Genomic DNA, 17663 nt, shown 5'->3' with positions numbered 1-17663 from the left:
CCAGCCACCCCCCCCCAATCTTATTATTATTTTTTTTTCCTTTTTGGGTCACACCCAGCGATGCTCAGGGGCCACTCCTGGCTCTGCACTCAGGAATCACTCCTGGAGGTGCCTGGGGAGCCATATGGGATGCCGGGGACTGAACCCAGGTCGGCCGTGTGCAAGGCAAATGCGCTACCCGCTCTGCTATCACTCTGGCCCCCCCATCTTAATTTTTTTGGCTTCCCAACCAGTGCTCAGAAGGCTTGGAGGCAACTCAGACATACTTCGCCAACTGGGCCAAGAGTTCAGCGCTAGGGCCCAGTGGATGCAGTGATGTTCAAGTCCTGAGGTGCTGGGGATCACCAGGCTCCCCCTGCAGTGCTCGAGGGCCTCCAGACTATGACCTGGATTTTTTATTGAAGGAACCTGCCTTGCCTTTTTCCATGACAAGGAACCAGGATATTCCACCCCCTTCCCAGTCCTGCGCGGAGTTCTCCAGGGCCACACCCAACAAATGCACAGGAGGCCACGTGCCGCCGGGGACTGAACCAGGATCACACGCATGAAGCCAACACACGCACCCTCATCCTTGGGAGTCTCTCTCTGGCCTCCGCCAAATCCATCTTCCCAAGTGACTTCACCAGCTGCGCCCTCTTGGCCCCCGGCCGGCGACCGAGCCCACCTGCCCTCCTACCTTGCAAAGTCCAGGTCGGCCTCCCGAGACATGGTGATGTTGGTCAGGTTCTGCTGAAGGACAAAGATGTTTCGGCACATTTTCTTGATGCCAGACTCACTGATGCGCCTGAAGTACTGGGCGCCGTTGATGAGGATGCAGGAGATGAGGTGCCCCAGGCCTGGAGGGAGCAGGGAGGAAAAAAAGTGCCAGATCAGTGCTTTTCTGCATACACCGAACACCAGGATTCGTCTCTTTGCATCTCCACAAATGTCAACGACCCAAGAATGCCTCTGATCACCCCCCCACCCACACACACACACACACACTGTTTCAGAGAAATGTATATGGCGCTCAGGTTGGTTGCTGGCAACAAAACCTATAATATTTATATCACCCGTGACTGGAAAATATCCCTGATGTGACCATGCGGGGCTTAGAAGATACAACAAGTAGTTTTAAACTATCCAAGAACACAGGGACTCTTGTCTTTCTCTACAGATCCTTTTGGGATGGAAAAGAACACACATAAATATGAAATGATGAATCTGGCCGACTCCCTTTTCTACAAAGCATATGGGAGTGTATTTCTGGCAGGAAAGTTGAGTGGGCACCTACATAGAGAAACCGATGAAGACTGGGACCTGTTGCCAGGAATGCTAATATACCTCCACACTGGCAGGAGAGTCTGCTTCTAAAGGAGTCACTGGAAAGAACATAATCAGATCTGAAACACAAAGTCAACGCAGACAATGTAGCATCTGCTACGTTCCCATGGGACAAGGACGAAATGTTTCGGGAACTTCACACCTGACTTAGTCTCCGAGCCAAAGGACTGTCTCACAGTCAATGAAAGTTGGCAAAAGATAGCGTGGCGTATCAACCAAAGAAGAGGTTCCATTCAGGATATGGTAGGAAATTAAGTTCAGAACTATCTGAGAAGCATGTGGATACATATTATTTTGAAGTTGAACTTTACTTCTAAACACTTGGAATGAGGTTGGCATCTCTTCTTTAATCAGTATTCTAGCAACATTTTCCCCATAATTCTAAGGCTGAACTCAATACTCTGGTTCTGTGACTTTCACCTTCTAAAGTCAAAGACACTTCTTGGAACTAGGGTCCAGATTAGTGCTGAGAGCACATCCTCAGGTCCAGTAGCTCCTTCTCTCTTAGAAATGAGACATGAGCATCCCCTTTGCTAGGCGGAGGGCAGAAATGCCAGCGGGCCCATTCTTTTGCTTCAGCTCTGTTCAGCTCACACAAGGTGGCGTTTAGGAACTCACCAGCGAGTTCCACCACAAATCCCCCTGCACGGGGAATGAAGTCAGAAGCTCTTGCTTGGCACAAAGAAAAACACACACACATGGATTTTACATTTTCATCTTGGGTCATACTTGGCTGTGCTCAGAACTTACTCCTGGTTCTATGTTCAGGGATCACTTCTGGTGGACTTTGGGGACCATGTGGGGTGCCAGGGATCAAACCCAGGTTGGCCAGGTGCAAGACAAACTCCCTACCAGCCCCCAACATGAGCTTTACATTTAAAATTAGGCTATAGGCCGTGGAGATAAGTCAAGGGGCTGGAGTTCCTGCTCTGCGTGCATGAGACCCCGGTAGGATCCCCATCCCCACAAGGTGCTCTGTGCATGGCTTGGGTTGCCCTTAAACACAGAGCCAGGAAGAACGCAAGAGCACCACCAGGCATGACACTCCAACAAGACAAAACACTAGACTATTCAGTGATACAAAATCTTTGTTGGTCTAGTTTTGGCATGCCTGTCCTAAACTCACAACTGGTACCTCCCTAGCTCCCCTCTTAGGAAATTCAGTATTTAGGATTTTTAGTTTAGAAAAATATACTGTGGAAATAAATAAAACCTAGCATTTTAAACCAGAACATCTCAAACCTCTTCCTTCCTTCCTTCCTTCCTTCCTTCCTTCCTTCCTTCCTTCCTTCCTTCCTTCCTTCCTTCCTTCCTTCCTTCCTTCCTTCCTTCCTTCCTTCCTTCCTTCCTTCCTTCCTTCCCTCCCCCTCCCTCCCTCCTCTCCTTCCTTCCCCCTCCCTCCTCTCCTTCCTTCCCCTTCCTCCCTCCCTTCCTTCCCCCTCCCTCCCTCCCTCCCTCCCTCCCTCCCTCCCTTCCTTCCTTCCTTCCTCCCTCCCTCCCTCCCTCCCTTCCTTCCTTCCTTCCTTCCTTCCCCCTCCCTCCCTCCCTCCCTCCCTCCCTCCCTCCCTCCCTCCCTCCCTCCCTCCCTCCCTCCCTCCCTTCCTTCCTTCCTTCCTTCCTTCCTTCCTTCCTTCCTTCCTTCCATCCCCCTCCCTCCCTCCCTCCCTCCCTCCGCCCACCCGCCCTCCCTTCCTCCCTCCCTCCCTTCCTTCCTTCCTTCCTTCCTTCCTTCCTTCCTTCCTTCCTTCCTTCCTTCCTTCCTTCCTTCCTTCCTTCCTCCCCTCCCCTTCCTCCCCTCCCTCCCTCCCTTCCTCCCTCCCTCCCTCCCTCCTTCCTTCCTTCCTTCCTTCCTTCCTTCCTTCCTTCCTTCCTTCCTTCCTTCCTTCCTTCCTTCCTTCCTTCCTTCCTTCCTTCCTCCCTCCCTCCCTCCTTCCTTCCTTCCCTTCCCTTCCCTCCTCTCTCCCTCCCTCCTTCCCTCCCTCCCTCCCTCCCTCCCTCCCTCCCTCCCTCCCTCCCTCCTTCCTTCCTTCCTTCCTTCCTTCCTTCCTTCCTTCCTTCCTTCCTTCCTTCCTTCCTTCCTTCCTTCCTTCCTTCCTGCCCCCTTTTTCTTTTTTTGGTCTGTAGGCCACACCCAGCAGTGCTCAGGGCCAGTGCACAGATGCCCACATGTGGTGCTGGGGATCAGACGGGGGCAGGCATGTGCATGGCAAACACCCGACCCACTACTACTGCTCTGCTCTCAAATTCATGGTTTCTTAGTTTATAGGCGTTCTATGTCAGAGGATGACATAGAATAGATTCATCTGTAATCCAAGCACACTCTCCTGCTCAGTAGGATTTGCCATCAAGAAATCTCCGGGCAGAAGAAGGATGCAAACTCAGGTCACACGGCAGCTTCAGAGTATGCAGTCCCCCGATTCACAAGACTGGGAAAGGAACCACTAACTAATAACTAACCTTTTCATCACTTACGCTTTCTGGCCAGAGACTTTTTGAGATATTATCCTTCAGAGCACATCTCCACCCTTAGGACATAATTTCCTGGGAAGATAGGATTCTGCTTCTGTCTGAATTTTCTAGAAATGTATTTGTTCAAGGCAAGTCAAGACAATTACCTCAAGGGTTCAGGGGTGGTGAAGGGTAGTTAAGATAGAGGAGGGTCCATTATGACAATATTAGTTGGAAATGATCACTCTGGGCAAGAACTGAGTGTTGAAAAGTAGGTAAAGGGATATGCATGATAACCTTTCAGCTTCTGTATTTCAAATAATAATGCCTAAAATGAGAGAGAGGCAGAGAGAGAGGGAGAGAGAAGAGAGAGAGAGAGAGAGAGAGAGAGAGAGAGAGAGAGAGAGAGAGTGCTTGCCACAGAGGCAGGCGAGGGTGGGGGTGGATTTGTAGGGGTGGGAGGGAAACTGGGGACACTGGTGCTGAAAAATTACACTGGTGGAGGAATGGGTGTTAGAACATTATATGACTGAAACCCAATCAGGAACAGCTTTGTAATATTCTATCTCAAAATGATTCAACAGAAATAAGAATTTAAATTTCTTTTTCTTTTGCTTTTTGGGTTACACCAGGTGATGCACAGGGGTCACTTCTGGCTCTGCAGTCAGGAATTACTCCTGGAGGTGCTCAGGGGACCATATGGGATGCTGGGAATCGAACCCGGCTCGGCCACGTGCAAGGCAAACGCCCTATTCAATGTGCTATTGCTTCAGCCCCTAGAATTAAAAATTTTTAAAAAAATAGACAATTCAAGACAATAACTAGATTCCTCCCCATCCTGAGGTTCCATCCTTCCTTTGGACGATGAACCTTCTTCACTGAAATACCGCTGGGTTAATTCTGTGAGACGCTGCCAAAAATATTTGCACCTGAGTCTTCCTACGAACAAACTGAACTAGGACGAAATGGGAATACAATTTGAAGTCCTGAGGGTGCCTCAGGGGAGGAAGGAAACAGGAAGTCATCTGGCCACTCTGGCGTGTGCTGTGCCTTTCGAGGGTTGTGGTGTCGGTCACGTCCTTCTTTGCCCGCCTAGCCCCATAGGTGTGCAGGAAAAGGCCTTCCTGAAACTGGGCTTACCGGAAGTGTCAGCGTTTTCTGAGAGAAAACTTCCCCTTCCGCCGACAATGTCAGGCCAGGAGAAGTGCATTAGGGTTCTATCCTCATTGTTGTGTTTCCTTTTCTCCACTTGAGTTAATTCATGGCCTCTCCACACATTCCCTCAGCTCTCAGGAGTGGCGTGTCAGGGAGGCAGCCGGGCTGCCATCTGCCTCGTCTCGGACTAACTCTCCTCCGCACCTGGAGCAGATGGCGGCCCCACTGCCGTCTACCTAGCCTTACCAGCCAGACCAGGAAGCGCAGCTTCAGTCCCACAGGGAAAAGCCACCCTGACCCGAATCCCCTTCCCTGACCCCTTTGGTTCCTCAACGGGACAGAAAGATCAGGAGGACCTGCCTCTTTCCTCCCTTCCTCCCTTCCCCGGGGAGGCGAAGACGGGGGTCTGACCTTCAAATATGTACTGGAACTTGTGCTGCTGCAGGCTGGCACTCATGGCCTCTTCGATGGCGCTGATGTCTTTGTTGAGCTTGACCACCAGGGGATCGTAGTCCATGCTCTCCACGTTGGCGACGATGGCATAGTTGCCCTCCTTTGCAAGAGGGATGAGATAGTGGAAACAGTGAACCCTGGGGAGTGGGGGAGAGAGAAAAGGGAGAAAGAGAAGACTTACCGATGATGTTCCTGATGAACATTATCCCGATGAACAACATCCTGATGAACAACACGGGTGTTCCCGTGGGAGAGCAAATAGCAGTGGTCCCGAACATGCTTCTGTATCCCCCACCCCTGCATTCACCAGAAAGCAGCTACAGCTCTTCTGGAGTGACCGTGAGCAAGCTGGCTCCTGAAACCAGGACCTGCTCCATCTGTGGGGTGGTGGGAGGCTTAGACGAGCTCTGAAATCCCTCCAGATGATCTCTAAAGTTCCCCTGAATAACAGGATGGGATGCTTAGGACGAAAGTGACCATCACTGGCCACAGATACTGCTGAGTGACAAGGGGAGGTGAAGGTATGTGGGTGGGGGCCCTGGCAATGAGACTCTTTTGCTTTCAATTCCAAGTCACTAGTTGGGTAACTGAAGTCATGCTCATCTTTCTGCCTCAGTTTCCTTATTTGTAAAATGGGGATTATCACAACACTTGCCTCCTAGGGGGCTTGGAGAAGTTCTAACGGGCAAGAGATTTGTACATGGCTGGCCCTGTATTATTATTTTTTTTAATTAAAAAAAAAAGAAATGGGGCTCAACACGCTGCCAAATTGTTCCAGGTAGATCTGTCTCTGGGCTGAAAGCTTTGTGGCTTTCTTGGAACGAGGGTGGGAAGATTCCCTTCCCTTAGGGATAGGCCTAACAGCCTATCAGACTACACCTGGCCTTCTCTGACACATGAAAGTTTTATAGATCCTTATGCATCTGTGGCCACGTGACACCTCCTCCAAATTTCACAGTACTAACAGCCCAGGTGGAGTGCAGCAAACTTGATGGGGAAGGTGCAGAGAAGCCCACCAAGCCCAGTGAGTTAAATTAAAAAAAAAAGACACAGAAGGCTCAATTAATCAGCTTGGTAAATCTTCAGACAAGTGATCTTAAGTCACTTTAAGAACATCATTGTGAGATGTAACAATGATCACAAACTGACCCTTATTGACTTCTTTTCTGATCATTACGCTTGTCATTTTGTTGTAACAAGCGGTATGAAGTCTATTTGTGTCTGCGAAGGGGAAGGTTTTCGAGGTAGGTGGGAACCTGGGGACATTGATGGAGGTGACACCAGGTCACACAGGTGGTGGGACTGGTGTTGGAACACTTAATGCCTGAAACAACCCTATGATGAACAACTTTGTAAATAACAATTTTGTCAATTAAAAAAAAAAGTGGGCCACCTCTGGCGGTGCTCAGGGATCACTCCCAGCAGTGCATAGGGGACCGTTTACAGTGGTGGGGAATTGATTCGGGGTTAGCCCTCTGTCACCTTAAGTTCTATGCTAGCTCTCAAGCACCCCCCCCCCCCAACCAGTTCTGTTTTTAAAATTACAATCAACCTATGAACAGAAACATTTGTTAACCACCTACAATTGTGTTAGAGATTGTGCTAGGCCCTGGGAATATAAGACACACAGCAACTTCCAGGGTCCACAGCTGAGGGGGCCAAGCCAGACAGAATGGCCAAAAGAGGCCAGTGTTCCATTCAGAAGCACATGGATACAGGGTGCTGGGGTAGATGTTTAGAGCTTTTGAGAAAGGGTCGCAATAAGGGGGCGATGCTTGACTCACACAGGGCGCATCGCTGTGAGCTTGGGGAAGACTGAAAGGCTGTGTCAAAATGGCCTGAGTCCATTTCAACACACACAATTATCAGGTTCCTTTTGGCAGACAGAACTACCAAATGGAGAGAAGGATTAGCGACCCCCTGACCTTTGTATTAAGCTGTAATGAAAACAAGTTGCAGTTCAAATCAGTCCACCACACGCAAAAGCCATTTTTTTTTTTTAAATAACCCATTGGCAGGCACTGTTCAAACAGGTCATTCTGTAAGCTCAGTAAAGCTTCCACTGTGGGTGATCCTACTGAGGAAGGGTCACTGAGGAGCGACTGGTGATAATCCTGGGTCAGGACTTTGTCCCCCTTATTGGTATCATATACAGAAAAAAAATTTTTCCTGAGAAAAAGGCTGCCAAAGTCTTGAGATGATGCAACCATCATCTTTCCCTTTATGAGGCAGGCTTATTGAAAAGCAATTTACACATAATAAAATTTCTGGCTTTCAGCGAACAAGTTATAAGTTTTGACCAGAGAGTGGTATTACCACCAACATGATTAAGTTATACTAAAGGACCATCTTTCCCAGAATCCCCGTGTACCCTTTGGAAAATTCCCCCCGAACCCCACTCCAAGTCCCTCCTAACTACTGATCTCTTTGCATGCCTGTATCCTTAGGGTGCTTCCAGAATGCTTAAGAATGGGACCATGAAGGATAAGGGCTTTCAGGCTGGGCTCCTTGCGTTCTGCCTAAAGCGTCCAAGATTCATCCTCATTGAGGTTCATTCCTTGTTCACGCTGAGCAGACTCTGAGTCATACATGGAAGCACCACAACCAAACCACTCACCATGGGCATCTAGGTTGGCTCCAGTTTGGGGGTGATCACATTTATAAAACTGCTTCATGTACTGGTTTTTACCTAAAAATAAACTTTCATAGCTCTTTGCTGAATACCTAGAAGACGGACTGGTAGGTCCCATGGGAAGTGACACTGACTAAGACACTGTCAAACTGTTTCTCACAGGACAGGTGCCACTAGGCCCTGCTGTGCTTGTCTTGCTTAGAGTCCCAGCTGCTCCTCAGTCTCACCAAACCTGAGTGTCGTCACAAATATTTTCAGTTTCACTCACACAAAACTGTAAGAACATATAAGGTCTATATCATGGCGATTTCATATGTGCAGGGAGAATGAGGATTCCCCCATCTATCTAAGGAACACATTCATCTTATGCTTTGTGTCCGAGGACACTGATGTGCTCATCTTTTTAGCAATATTTAGGGACACGACACTGGTATCATCTAAAGCCACCAGACTTTCGCCCTCGCTCCTTATTCATTTCAGAGCTGAAGTTTGAACTCTCTTAACAGCCTCTTCCTACCCCCCTCCCCATTTCTCTATCATTGGAAAGTTTCTGTGAACCATCAGAAACAGAAGCCGCCTAGGAATGGTGCCGTATCTGTCCATGTCTGGCTTTCTTTCCGTAAGCACAAGAGCCTCCTCGTGATCAGTTTCAACAGAAAGTTCAGCCTTTCTGAGACAGACCGTGGCACCTCACTATGGTTTCCACTGGGACTTCTCGGTGACTGGGGATAAGCACATATTCATGCACTGATTTGCCACCCACGTATCTTTGGATTCACAGCTTCTGCCCACTTAAAAAAAGGATCATGAGCTTTCTTCTTATTCATAGATAGTTCCTTATATATTCTAAATGTATTTCCTTTTTACATATAAACTTTTGAAGTATTTTCTCCTAGCTTATTTCTCCACGTTAACAATGTCTTCCTGGGAATGTTCTTTGTTTTATTCTTTTTTTCTTTTTTTGCTTTTTGGGTCACACCTGGCGATGCATTGGGGTCATTCCTGGATCTGCACTCAGGAATTACTCCTGGCAATGCTCAGGGGACCATATGGGATGCTAGGAATCAAACCCGGGTTGGACGAGTGCAAGGCAAACGCCCTACCCGCTGTGCTATCACTCCAGCCCGAATGTTCTTTGTTTTGATGGAGTTGAACACATCCATTCTAGATGATATTTTTGGAGCCTTATTTTAGAAGTCTTGCCTAGACAAAGTCACAGGGATATTGATCTTTTTCTGTCTTATTCTAGAATTTTTGTAGGTTTTGGTTTTACATGTAGAAATACTGATGTATTTTCTTTGTTTCTTCTGATAACCCCTAGTTGTTCTCAAGGACAAGGGCTTTCTCCTGGTTTGGTGCATGGGGACCATGTACTGGGGATCGAGCCATTGTCTCCCGGCATACAAAGCCTGTGCTCCAGCCCTTAAAGTCCTTTCCCTACCCCAGAATGTGACAGATTATTGGAATATTTTCATGCAAAGGGAACACAAGTATCTTGACTACCATTCACTTCCATGACGGGTGATTATCTTAATAGCTGTTAATCAGTTAATGATTAATTTCACCAGTGAAACTCATTGTCACATCCCTGGGCTAATTACCAAAGCTTATAGTTGTTATGAAGATACCAACAGCTACACTGGGCCTCATCCCCTCTGGATTGTGACCTTCATGATATTAAAGAAATGAAATAAAGATGTAGGAAGAGATAAAAGTTGATTAGCCCCGAATGAGACTCATGGCTAGGGAAACCAATGGCTTCTGTGCTTGATACTTAAACTAAAGGAGCTCTTTGTGGAAAATAAAATCTAGCCCCAACTACTAAGGTCCTCTTTTCCACAATAAGCTACAGACACTCCTACCCTCAGACTTTGAAATGGCCACGGACACAGGCTTGAGGGTGTGAGAGGAGGTCCGTGCTTAGGAATGATATGTGGTTCCTTTTCACTACACACAGATCAGATGTCAGAGGCGTGAGAGGGCTGGGGAGATGGGCAGAGTCAAGGCATCTAAGAATCTGGATTTGATACAATAATTCTGGATTTAGAGGATCCATGGAAGCCTTCAGATGACTTCAAGGGGTGAAACAATATAGCTAGTTAAGAGCTCTGGCAAGACCAGCACTTGGGGACAGTGTGTAAGGTGGACTGACGGTGGAGCTTGGAACCAACTGGAAGTAGAGAGACTAGTTGGGACATAGTTAGGAGCAGCAGGAGGTAAGAGCTCACAAGAGCCTAAAGAGATGGCGCTGAGGAGAGACAAACACTGGCGGTACTTTCTTCTCTTTGCTCAAAGCCTTCAAGATGAAAAAAAAAATTATATAGTCACTGGGAAATGTGCAATCTGAATTAAGTTACATTTTGCTCTCCCTTTCCCACCCTCACCCCCATCTGTCCTATGGTTATTGTCCTTCATATGACTTTGGTGCAAATGTTGCTGATGACCCAGGTAGGATGTTTGGTTCTCAGAACGTGCACGCCTGGGTCCCAACTGTGACAGGCAGCTATTTCAGAACCCATTCTGTGAGCTGCTCACGGTGAGAGAGATCCCCCGACAGAGATGGTGTTTCTAACAACTTAGCCCAAATGCAACTAAATCTTCTTCTCCCGAAGTTCAGAGTTGCACCAGGTCGCTCATCTTTTGGTGTGTTGCTGGCCTTAGGATTTGAACTGTGGAAAGTTATTTGATGGATAAATGGGACCTATAATGACACAGGTGAAGATTCATCTCATCAGCTAATCACCCAATTCTCCGTGGGTGGACCCTTCAATTCCGAACCTACTGCATTTGGGACACTTAAGAGTTTGAACTTCACCAATGGCCAAAAATGAAAAGGGCCTAGGGATATAAAATGGTTTGGGGAAACAAGGCAAGTTTGGAGCATCAGAAGTTGCCTGGACTTCTAGAAAGCATTTCCCATCAAGCTCTTCCTCACTGCCTTTTGGATCTGTTCTGTCTGGGATATCTCACTGGAGAGGGTTCTTGGGCAGAAAAGTCAGACACAGTGACAGAAAAGTCAGAGGCTCATTCACTTGACAAACAAGCACAGAAGAGCTTTGGTCCTGGGATGCGGTGTCCTATAGGCATCCTTTTGATGTAGGCAGGGTAGGGAGGGCCCCTCCCAAGGCCATGGCAGAAGCCAACCTTGCAGAAACTAGGAAAAACAGGAACTAAGGCCTGAAAAGACCCTCACCTATCTACAGCAACAGACTCAGAGAAGCTCCCTCAGAAAGAAAAGGCCAGGAAAGGAATTTCAAAGAAGACCATCACCACTCCCAACGCCCCTGGTAACCTCCTTAGCAACAGACTTTGACCTAGGTAGAAGCCCCCCATCAGGGCAGGTTGGAGAAACCCTATAAAGGCCACCTGGAACAAAGGAAGGGTGCATATATGCTACCTGAGCCCTTGCACTACTGATGCAGGCAGGTAGATAGGGAAAGGCCCTTGACAATGAAACAGATTAACAAAGTCTCTTGGAAGGAGAATCCTGAGACTGACCTACCCTGTGGATACAGAAAACAGACCTGATAAGACCTTCAGCAGACCCTGAGGAGGTTGGACCCCTCCCCATGAAGTTCCTCTAATTCCGCGGACCTCTCCCTTAATCTGATTAAAATGTGATCCAGGGGGCTGGAGCGATAGCACAGCGGGTAGGGCGTTTGCCTTGCACGCGGCCGACCCGGGTTCGATTCCCAGCATCCCATATGGTCCCCTGAGCACCGCCAGGGAGTGATTCCTGAGTGCAGAGCCAGGAGTGACCCCTGTGCACCGCCAGGTGTGACCCAAAAAAAAAAAAAGCAAAAAAAAAAATGTGATCCAGCCCAAAGAAGACCATTACCACTGCCAACCTCCCTGGTAACCTCCTTAGCAACGGACTTTTACCTGGAAAGAAGCCCCAAGTGGGGGTAGGTTGGAGAAACCCTATAAAGGCCACCTTGAAGGAAAGGAAGGGCGCGTATATGCTGCCTGAGCTCATAAATGTCAATTTATGTGCCCACGTGGCCAAGCACATGTGGTGCCCGAGCACATGTGTCACCCGCATCTCCCCTCTTGAGATGTGTACTTTCATGCTTTCGTGTCCAGTGCTAGGATGTGTGTAGGGGCTCTCTCCGTCCTCGGAGGAGCCCGAGTTCTTTCTTGAGCGCTTTACTCCTGCTGTTTTTTTCTTTTCTGCTTATCCCTTCCTCCTTCCCTAAAAACCCTCTAAAATAAAATCTGTTACTTCACTGCTTGTCTACTCCTGAAATTCTTTTCCACGAGCGAGACAAGAACCCAGTAACCCTGGGTCCCGGGTGTTAGAGGCGGTTGGAGAGAAAGTGACTGTCTTTCTCCTCCCCGCTTCACGTAAGTCACCCGTGGGGCCCACTGACATCACTACTTGCTCCCACATGGCCAAGCATTTCCATTGCTTGAGCACACGTGTCGCCGCTCTCCTTTCTTGAGATGTACCTTTCATGCTTTCATGTCCAATGCTGGGATGTGTGTAGGGGCTCTCCCCACCCTTAGAGAAGCCCAGGTTCTCTCTTGAGCACGTTACTCTCCACTCTCTCCCACTTTCTCTTCCTTCTTCCCTTCAAAACCTCCGAATAAAATCTGTTTTACTTCACTTATCTACTCCTGAAATTCTTTTCTGCAAGGCGAGACAAGAACCCAGTAAGCTTAGGTCCCGGGTGGCAGAGGAAGATCGGGAGAAGGTGACCGTCTTTCTCTTCCCCACTCCACATGAGCCACCCATGGGGCCCACTGACATCACTTCGAGCCAGTCACGAGGGTACTGCCTCCTTTACATATCCTGTACTTTCAGAGGGACAAAGACAAAATGGAGCTCATGCATAAAAGAGAAGCCTGCATATGGAAACCAAGTCACAGGTGATGGGTAGGAAATGCAATAAAATATATATATATATATATTTAATACTCTCGGTCAGTCATCTATCAGTAAACATCTCAGGTCTGACAGTAATGTGCCTGGGACTTTAGAATTCAGTCTTCTCCTGTTATTCATTGTTAGGGCGAGCTTTTCCTGTTTTTAAAGTCATGTTGAAAGAGCTACAGAAATGGTGTTGCAACACGGACCGGTTACTTGTAAAGTTAATAAATAATGACTAAAACATGTTCAGCGTTATTAAGAATAGTACTGCCGAGACGTGCAAGAATATAAAGGGCAGAACAGAGGTGAGGATTGAAAAGATCTTACTCAAACGTGTTGAAAATATGCTGCCTGGAATTAGCTGCACTCCAAGCGGACGAAGCAGAGTGATGAACACATCATGCAGTCACACAATCAATAGCAGGAATTCTGGGAGCTGTGATTGTAATTAATTTGCTGTTCCCTTGTTTCTCTGTGCAAGCCATGTAACAGAGGCATCAGAAGGGTAGTGGGTGGGGTTACTTTCCCCGTCTTCTTCTACTTCTGTCTACTGCAACTGTCTATTCATAGAAAACACTTGATTTATTCTGCTGCTGGCTTATAAATAAATAGAAAACAAATCTAAAAATTATCACAACATAGCACCAGAAAACCTAGAGGCAGAGTCTTGATTTCTGGACTGTTGAATGCAAGAAATAAGATAGAAAATAATGCCAAGTACAATAGAACCAACTCTGCAATGCTCCTTCTCTTACTCCACTCCAGATGCCCCTGAACAATAAAGAGGCGACTCACTGGACAAGATAATGAAGAATGAAAAAAAGCAAGTGGCGCCTGAAAGAAGTGACTTCAACAAATCCATTAGCAATTAAGCTTTGCCTGGGCACACCAAGTGCAAGTGAAGCCAAATGTATGAAGCAAGCTCCTGTTTATATTTTTAAAACCTAAGTCCAGTGACCACCACAAACAAAAAGAATCATGGTTAACTATCTTCTCTAATAATACAGAAAAAAAGTGTGATATTGTTTGCCTTCAGATCCTAAGACTTTGATCCCCAAATCTCAAGAGGATACACTGAACTGTCTACTTGACATTTCAAATGAAAGGTCTCCAAACTGGAATTCTTGCTTTCTACCCCTCCTTCAGCCTTCCTCCTCCCGGAGTCTTTCAGCCAATGTCCCAACCCACACAGATGTTCTGGACCCAGAGTTGGTGGTTTTGCTGGAGTGTGACTTTTCTCTCTTTCTCACACTGTGGCCAGTCCCTGTGCCCAATCTAATCTCCCAACTAACATGAGTTCGACTTCCAGAAATATGTGCTACAACACACATATTTCTCATCTACCTATCCCTGGTGCTCATAACTGGTCTCAGCTAATTTATTCTGCTACCATCCAGATTTCCCCCTGGAACTCCTTCTCCATGTAAATATAAAAGATCTCTCGTGAATGAATGAATAAGTGAATGAATGCTTTTCCTCTGCAAAAGACCCTTTGTACGGCTTCTTTCACGCTTAGGATACAAACCTGAGCTTGGTATGCTGACGCCTGTCATGTTTCAGGGCCGGGAGCCTGATGCTGAGGCTCTAGCCTGCCCTCCCCCTATCCTTCTGCACCCCTTCCCTCGCTCACCAGGCCACTGTCCCTTCGCATGCTCTCTGCGCCTCACAACGGTGAGCCCTGATGCTATTCTCTGGACATTCTGAAAGCTGCAGAAACTCTTTCCCGATAGGCGCTCGTTCAGATACCTATTTCTTGTCACTTTTCCTGAGCACTTCATCTGAAAAAGCAAATAAAAATCCCAAGTCCCCCTTTTTATCATCTCCACCCTCTCTCTACTCTGTTCAGTAAGACGGCACTAGTCGCATGGGGCCTGAAATTCGACTAAATCTAGTGCAGTGTATGTATAAAATATGCAACAGGGCTCAATAGTTTAATATAAAAAAATGCAAACTGTATCCATCACTTTATGTCAATTGCACACTGACATGACAATACTCCAGGCGAGGTAGGTTAGATAAAATATACTGGTATATATATAAAATATACTGGTATATAAATTTACCTTTGTTCTTCTATTTTTCCAAACTGTGACTATTTGAGAATTGAAATCTCACTATATCACTTGCATTTACAGCTCACCTCATATTTCCATTAGGTAGCACTGCTTGATTCCATTATGCTATTTGATTTTCTTCGTTGCATTGATCTGAAATGATCTTTCCTGTTTACTCATTGGCTGCTCTTACCCTGCCCCTCATCAGAATGTTGCTCCCTAAGAACAGGGAATTTGAATGATTTTTTTTTTTTTATTGCTGTGACCCAATTCTCAGAACACTGCCTGGCATTAAGAAGGCATTCAATAAATATTGAGTGAATGAATGAATGAACGAATGGCTGAAGACTTCCTGGCCTATTATGCCTTCCATTACCATAAGTGTGATAAGAGAGGCCACCGAAGCTAATGAGAATATTCTACACAGCAGGGGAAGGGATTAGAGTCCAAGAATCTGGTATCTTTGAAGCAATTTTCTTGAATTATTATTTGACTTAATCTCCTCAGCTGCTTTTAAGTTTTTGAAGGAAGGGATCGCAGTTCTCACATCTGCCTATTTCCTGCTGAATTAGCAGATGATCTTAGTAAATACATCAACGAGCATAAAGTCACCATCCTCACAAAACGACCACATTTTGAACACTTAATGTGTAATAGGTGACCTTCCTTATTATTTCATTTATAAAATCAATGTTAGGAATGGTTAGTAAAGCTAATGAGCTGATGTCAGATCAACCAGCAGCTGGCACCTCCATTCAGATTCTGTTCATTCAGATGTAATGTGAATTCCGAATTATTGTCTTCACAACTGAACAACTGCTGAAAAAACTAAGAGTGAAGGAAGGCCCCCCCCCCCAAAAAAAAATATCACTTTCAGTGTGAAATGAAAGGCAGCATCTCTAAGAACAAGGGCCTGGGGATGCGGCTCAGTGGTACTCCATGCATCTGGCAGGCCTGAAACTGTGGATCCAATTCCCAGCACCACTCCCCAGGTTGAATGTGATCTCTGCATCACTGCTAGTAGAGACCCCCAGGGCCACTGTGGAGTGCATGATCTCTAGCCCACCGCAGCACAGTGCCTGGCCACTGCTAACATGGGTGTGACCCTGGCAAACACCGCAACAGTATCTGACTTCCCAAGAGATCGATGACCAGAGTGTGCATGAACACCACGACTCAAATAGGACAGTACTGCCAGCTAACATGCAAGCGCGCCAGCTGCATGCAAGCATGTAAGCATACCAGCATGCTAATCCAGTGGGGGAGACCCCTGGTCACTGTTATGCCAACAGTCACCAAGAGAGGGCAAAGGGGGGTGGGGAACAAAACAACAGTGCGACTCCCCAGAAAGAAACAATTGACTTGTGAGCTGCGGCACATTTAAACCAAAATAGCCCTGTCCTTGGCCACACACATCCTACCTGACTTCCAGATGTAGGACCAGCAGGCAGCGGTCAGCCATCTCCTGGAAAGATCTGGCCAGTTCGCTCAGCGTCTGCAGGATCTGCTCTGACACTGGGGGGAGGTCCATGCTCATGTGGCCTTCCTGAGCCGGAGACAGCGCTGCAGAGAGAGGAAGAACAAGCCAGCCGTCAGTTCACCAGATGCCCCAGAGCTGCTCTAAACCGACCAATTGTGTTGTTTTGACCACGTGGGCTACTGTTAGTGTTGCCAGCGACAGACATTCAAGACTCGAGAGGCTGTTTCTGTAGTCAACTAAAGATACGGATGCCCCAAGTGGAATCGTGAAGTCAGATATGACCTTAATGGTCATCTAGACCAACTGCAGCTGACACTCATGGCTTCTGTGCATCTCCAAGGGCTGCCCAGTGCCCAGCTGCACCCCCATCAACAGGTTTTTTGTTTTTAAAGATTTTCTGAAAGATTCGATCTGTCTTAACTCACACAACCAACTGCAGACATTTTCACACATATCAATGCTTCAAATATTGAGTCTATCTCTTTAGGTTTTCTTGAAGTCTTCCCTTTTTTTTTTGCCTAAAAGTTCCAGCTCTTCTTCAAACTGTTGGATGAAATAAGTTTTCTAGCTTTCCTTATTTGCCAATAAAAAAAAAAAAGAGTCCAGTTGTTTTAAATCTACCTTCCAATTGGTTGTATTGGACCAGATACAATCAACGCTATGGAATGATCTGCGTTAACAGGGAGAATGAACTTCCTTGTTCTAGAGGCTATGGAAACCCTAAATTTCTCGGGGTTATATTTCATCTTAACTCACACAGCACTGTCAGTCAACTGGAAGTCTAAAAAGGTCTTTTTGCAAAAATTGCTAAAGACAACTTCTCTATCCCCCAAATAACAGAGAAAATTCTTAGAGAGGAAAAAAGCACTTGGACATATTTTCTTCGGGAAAATACTAAACAGCAAAGAAGTGAATTACATGTGTTTGTGTCGAGGTACCTGCTGTTCTGCCAGTTGTCAGCACTCTTCAAAGGTCACAGAAAGTCATTCGGCGACGTCATTCAAAAAATTTTTTTTAGTTGTCTACAACTACAAGCTTTTGAGTCCTGCCCCTCAGTACTCTTTGTGGTTTGGTTTTGGGCTACATTCATGAGTGCTGAGGGCTGGCTCCTGGCTCTGGACTTTGGGATTACTCCTGGCAGTGTCTGGGGGGTTTATACGTGGGGTCACGGACTGAACATGATTTGGCCTAAAGCAAGGCAAGAGTCTTAATCCTTATATTAACACTCTGGCCCCTCCATTCCTACTA

The 17663-nt window shown here is 46.8% G+C and overlaps 1 protein-coding gene across 1 annotated transcript in view; it reads right to left on the bottom strand.

Moving 5' to 3' along the window:
- The window catches only part of EXOC4 (exocyst complex component 4), an 858640-nt gene that overhangs the window by 57080 nt on the left and 783897 nt on the right, over window positions 1–17663 (bottom strand). Inside the window, exons 15-17 of the mRNA XM_004608252.3 lie at window positions 16357–16498; window positions 5338–5516; window positions 677–836 (exon numbers count right to left, since the gene is read on the bottom strand). Coding sequence (XP_004608309.1) covers window positions 677–836; window positions 5338–5516; window positions 16357–16498 — 481 coding nt within the window. The remainder of the gene's footprint in view (window positions 1–676; window positions 837–5337; window positions 5517–16356; window positions 16499–17663) is intronic.

This window comes from Sorex araneus, chromosome 1 (assembly GCF_027595985.1).
Source record: "Sorex araneus isolate mSorAra2 chromosome 1, mSorAra2.pri, whole genome shotgun sequence".
Classification (NCBI taxonomy): domain Eukaryota; kingdom Metazoa; phylum Chordata; class Mammalia; order Eulipotyphla; family Soricidae; genus Sorex; species Sorex araneus.
The sequence above is the reverse complement of the archived record's forward strand: the minus strand, read 5'-3'. Positions and strand labels throughout refer to the sequence as shown.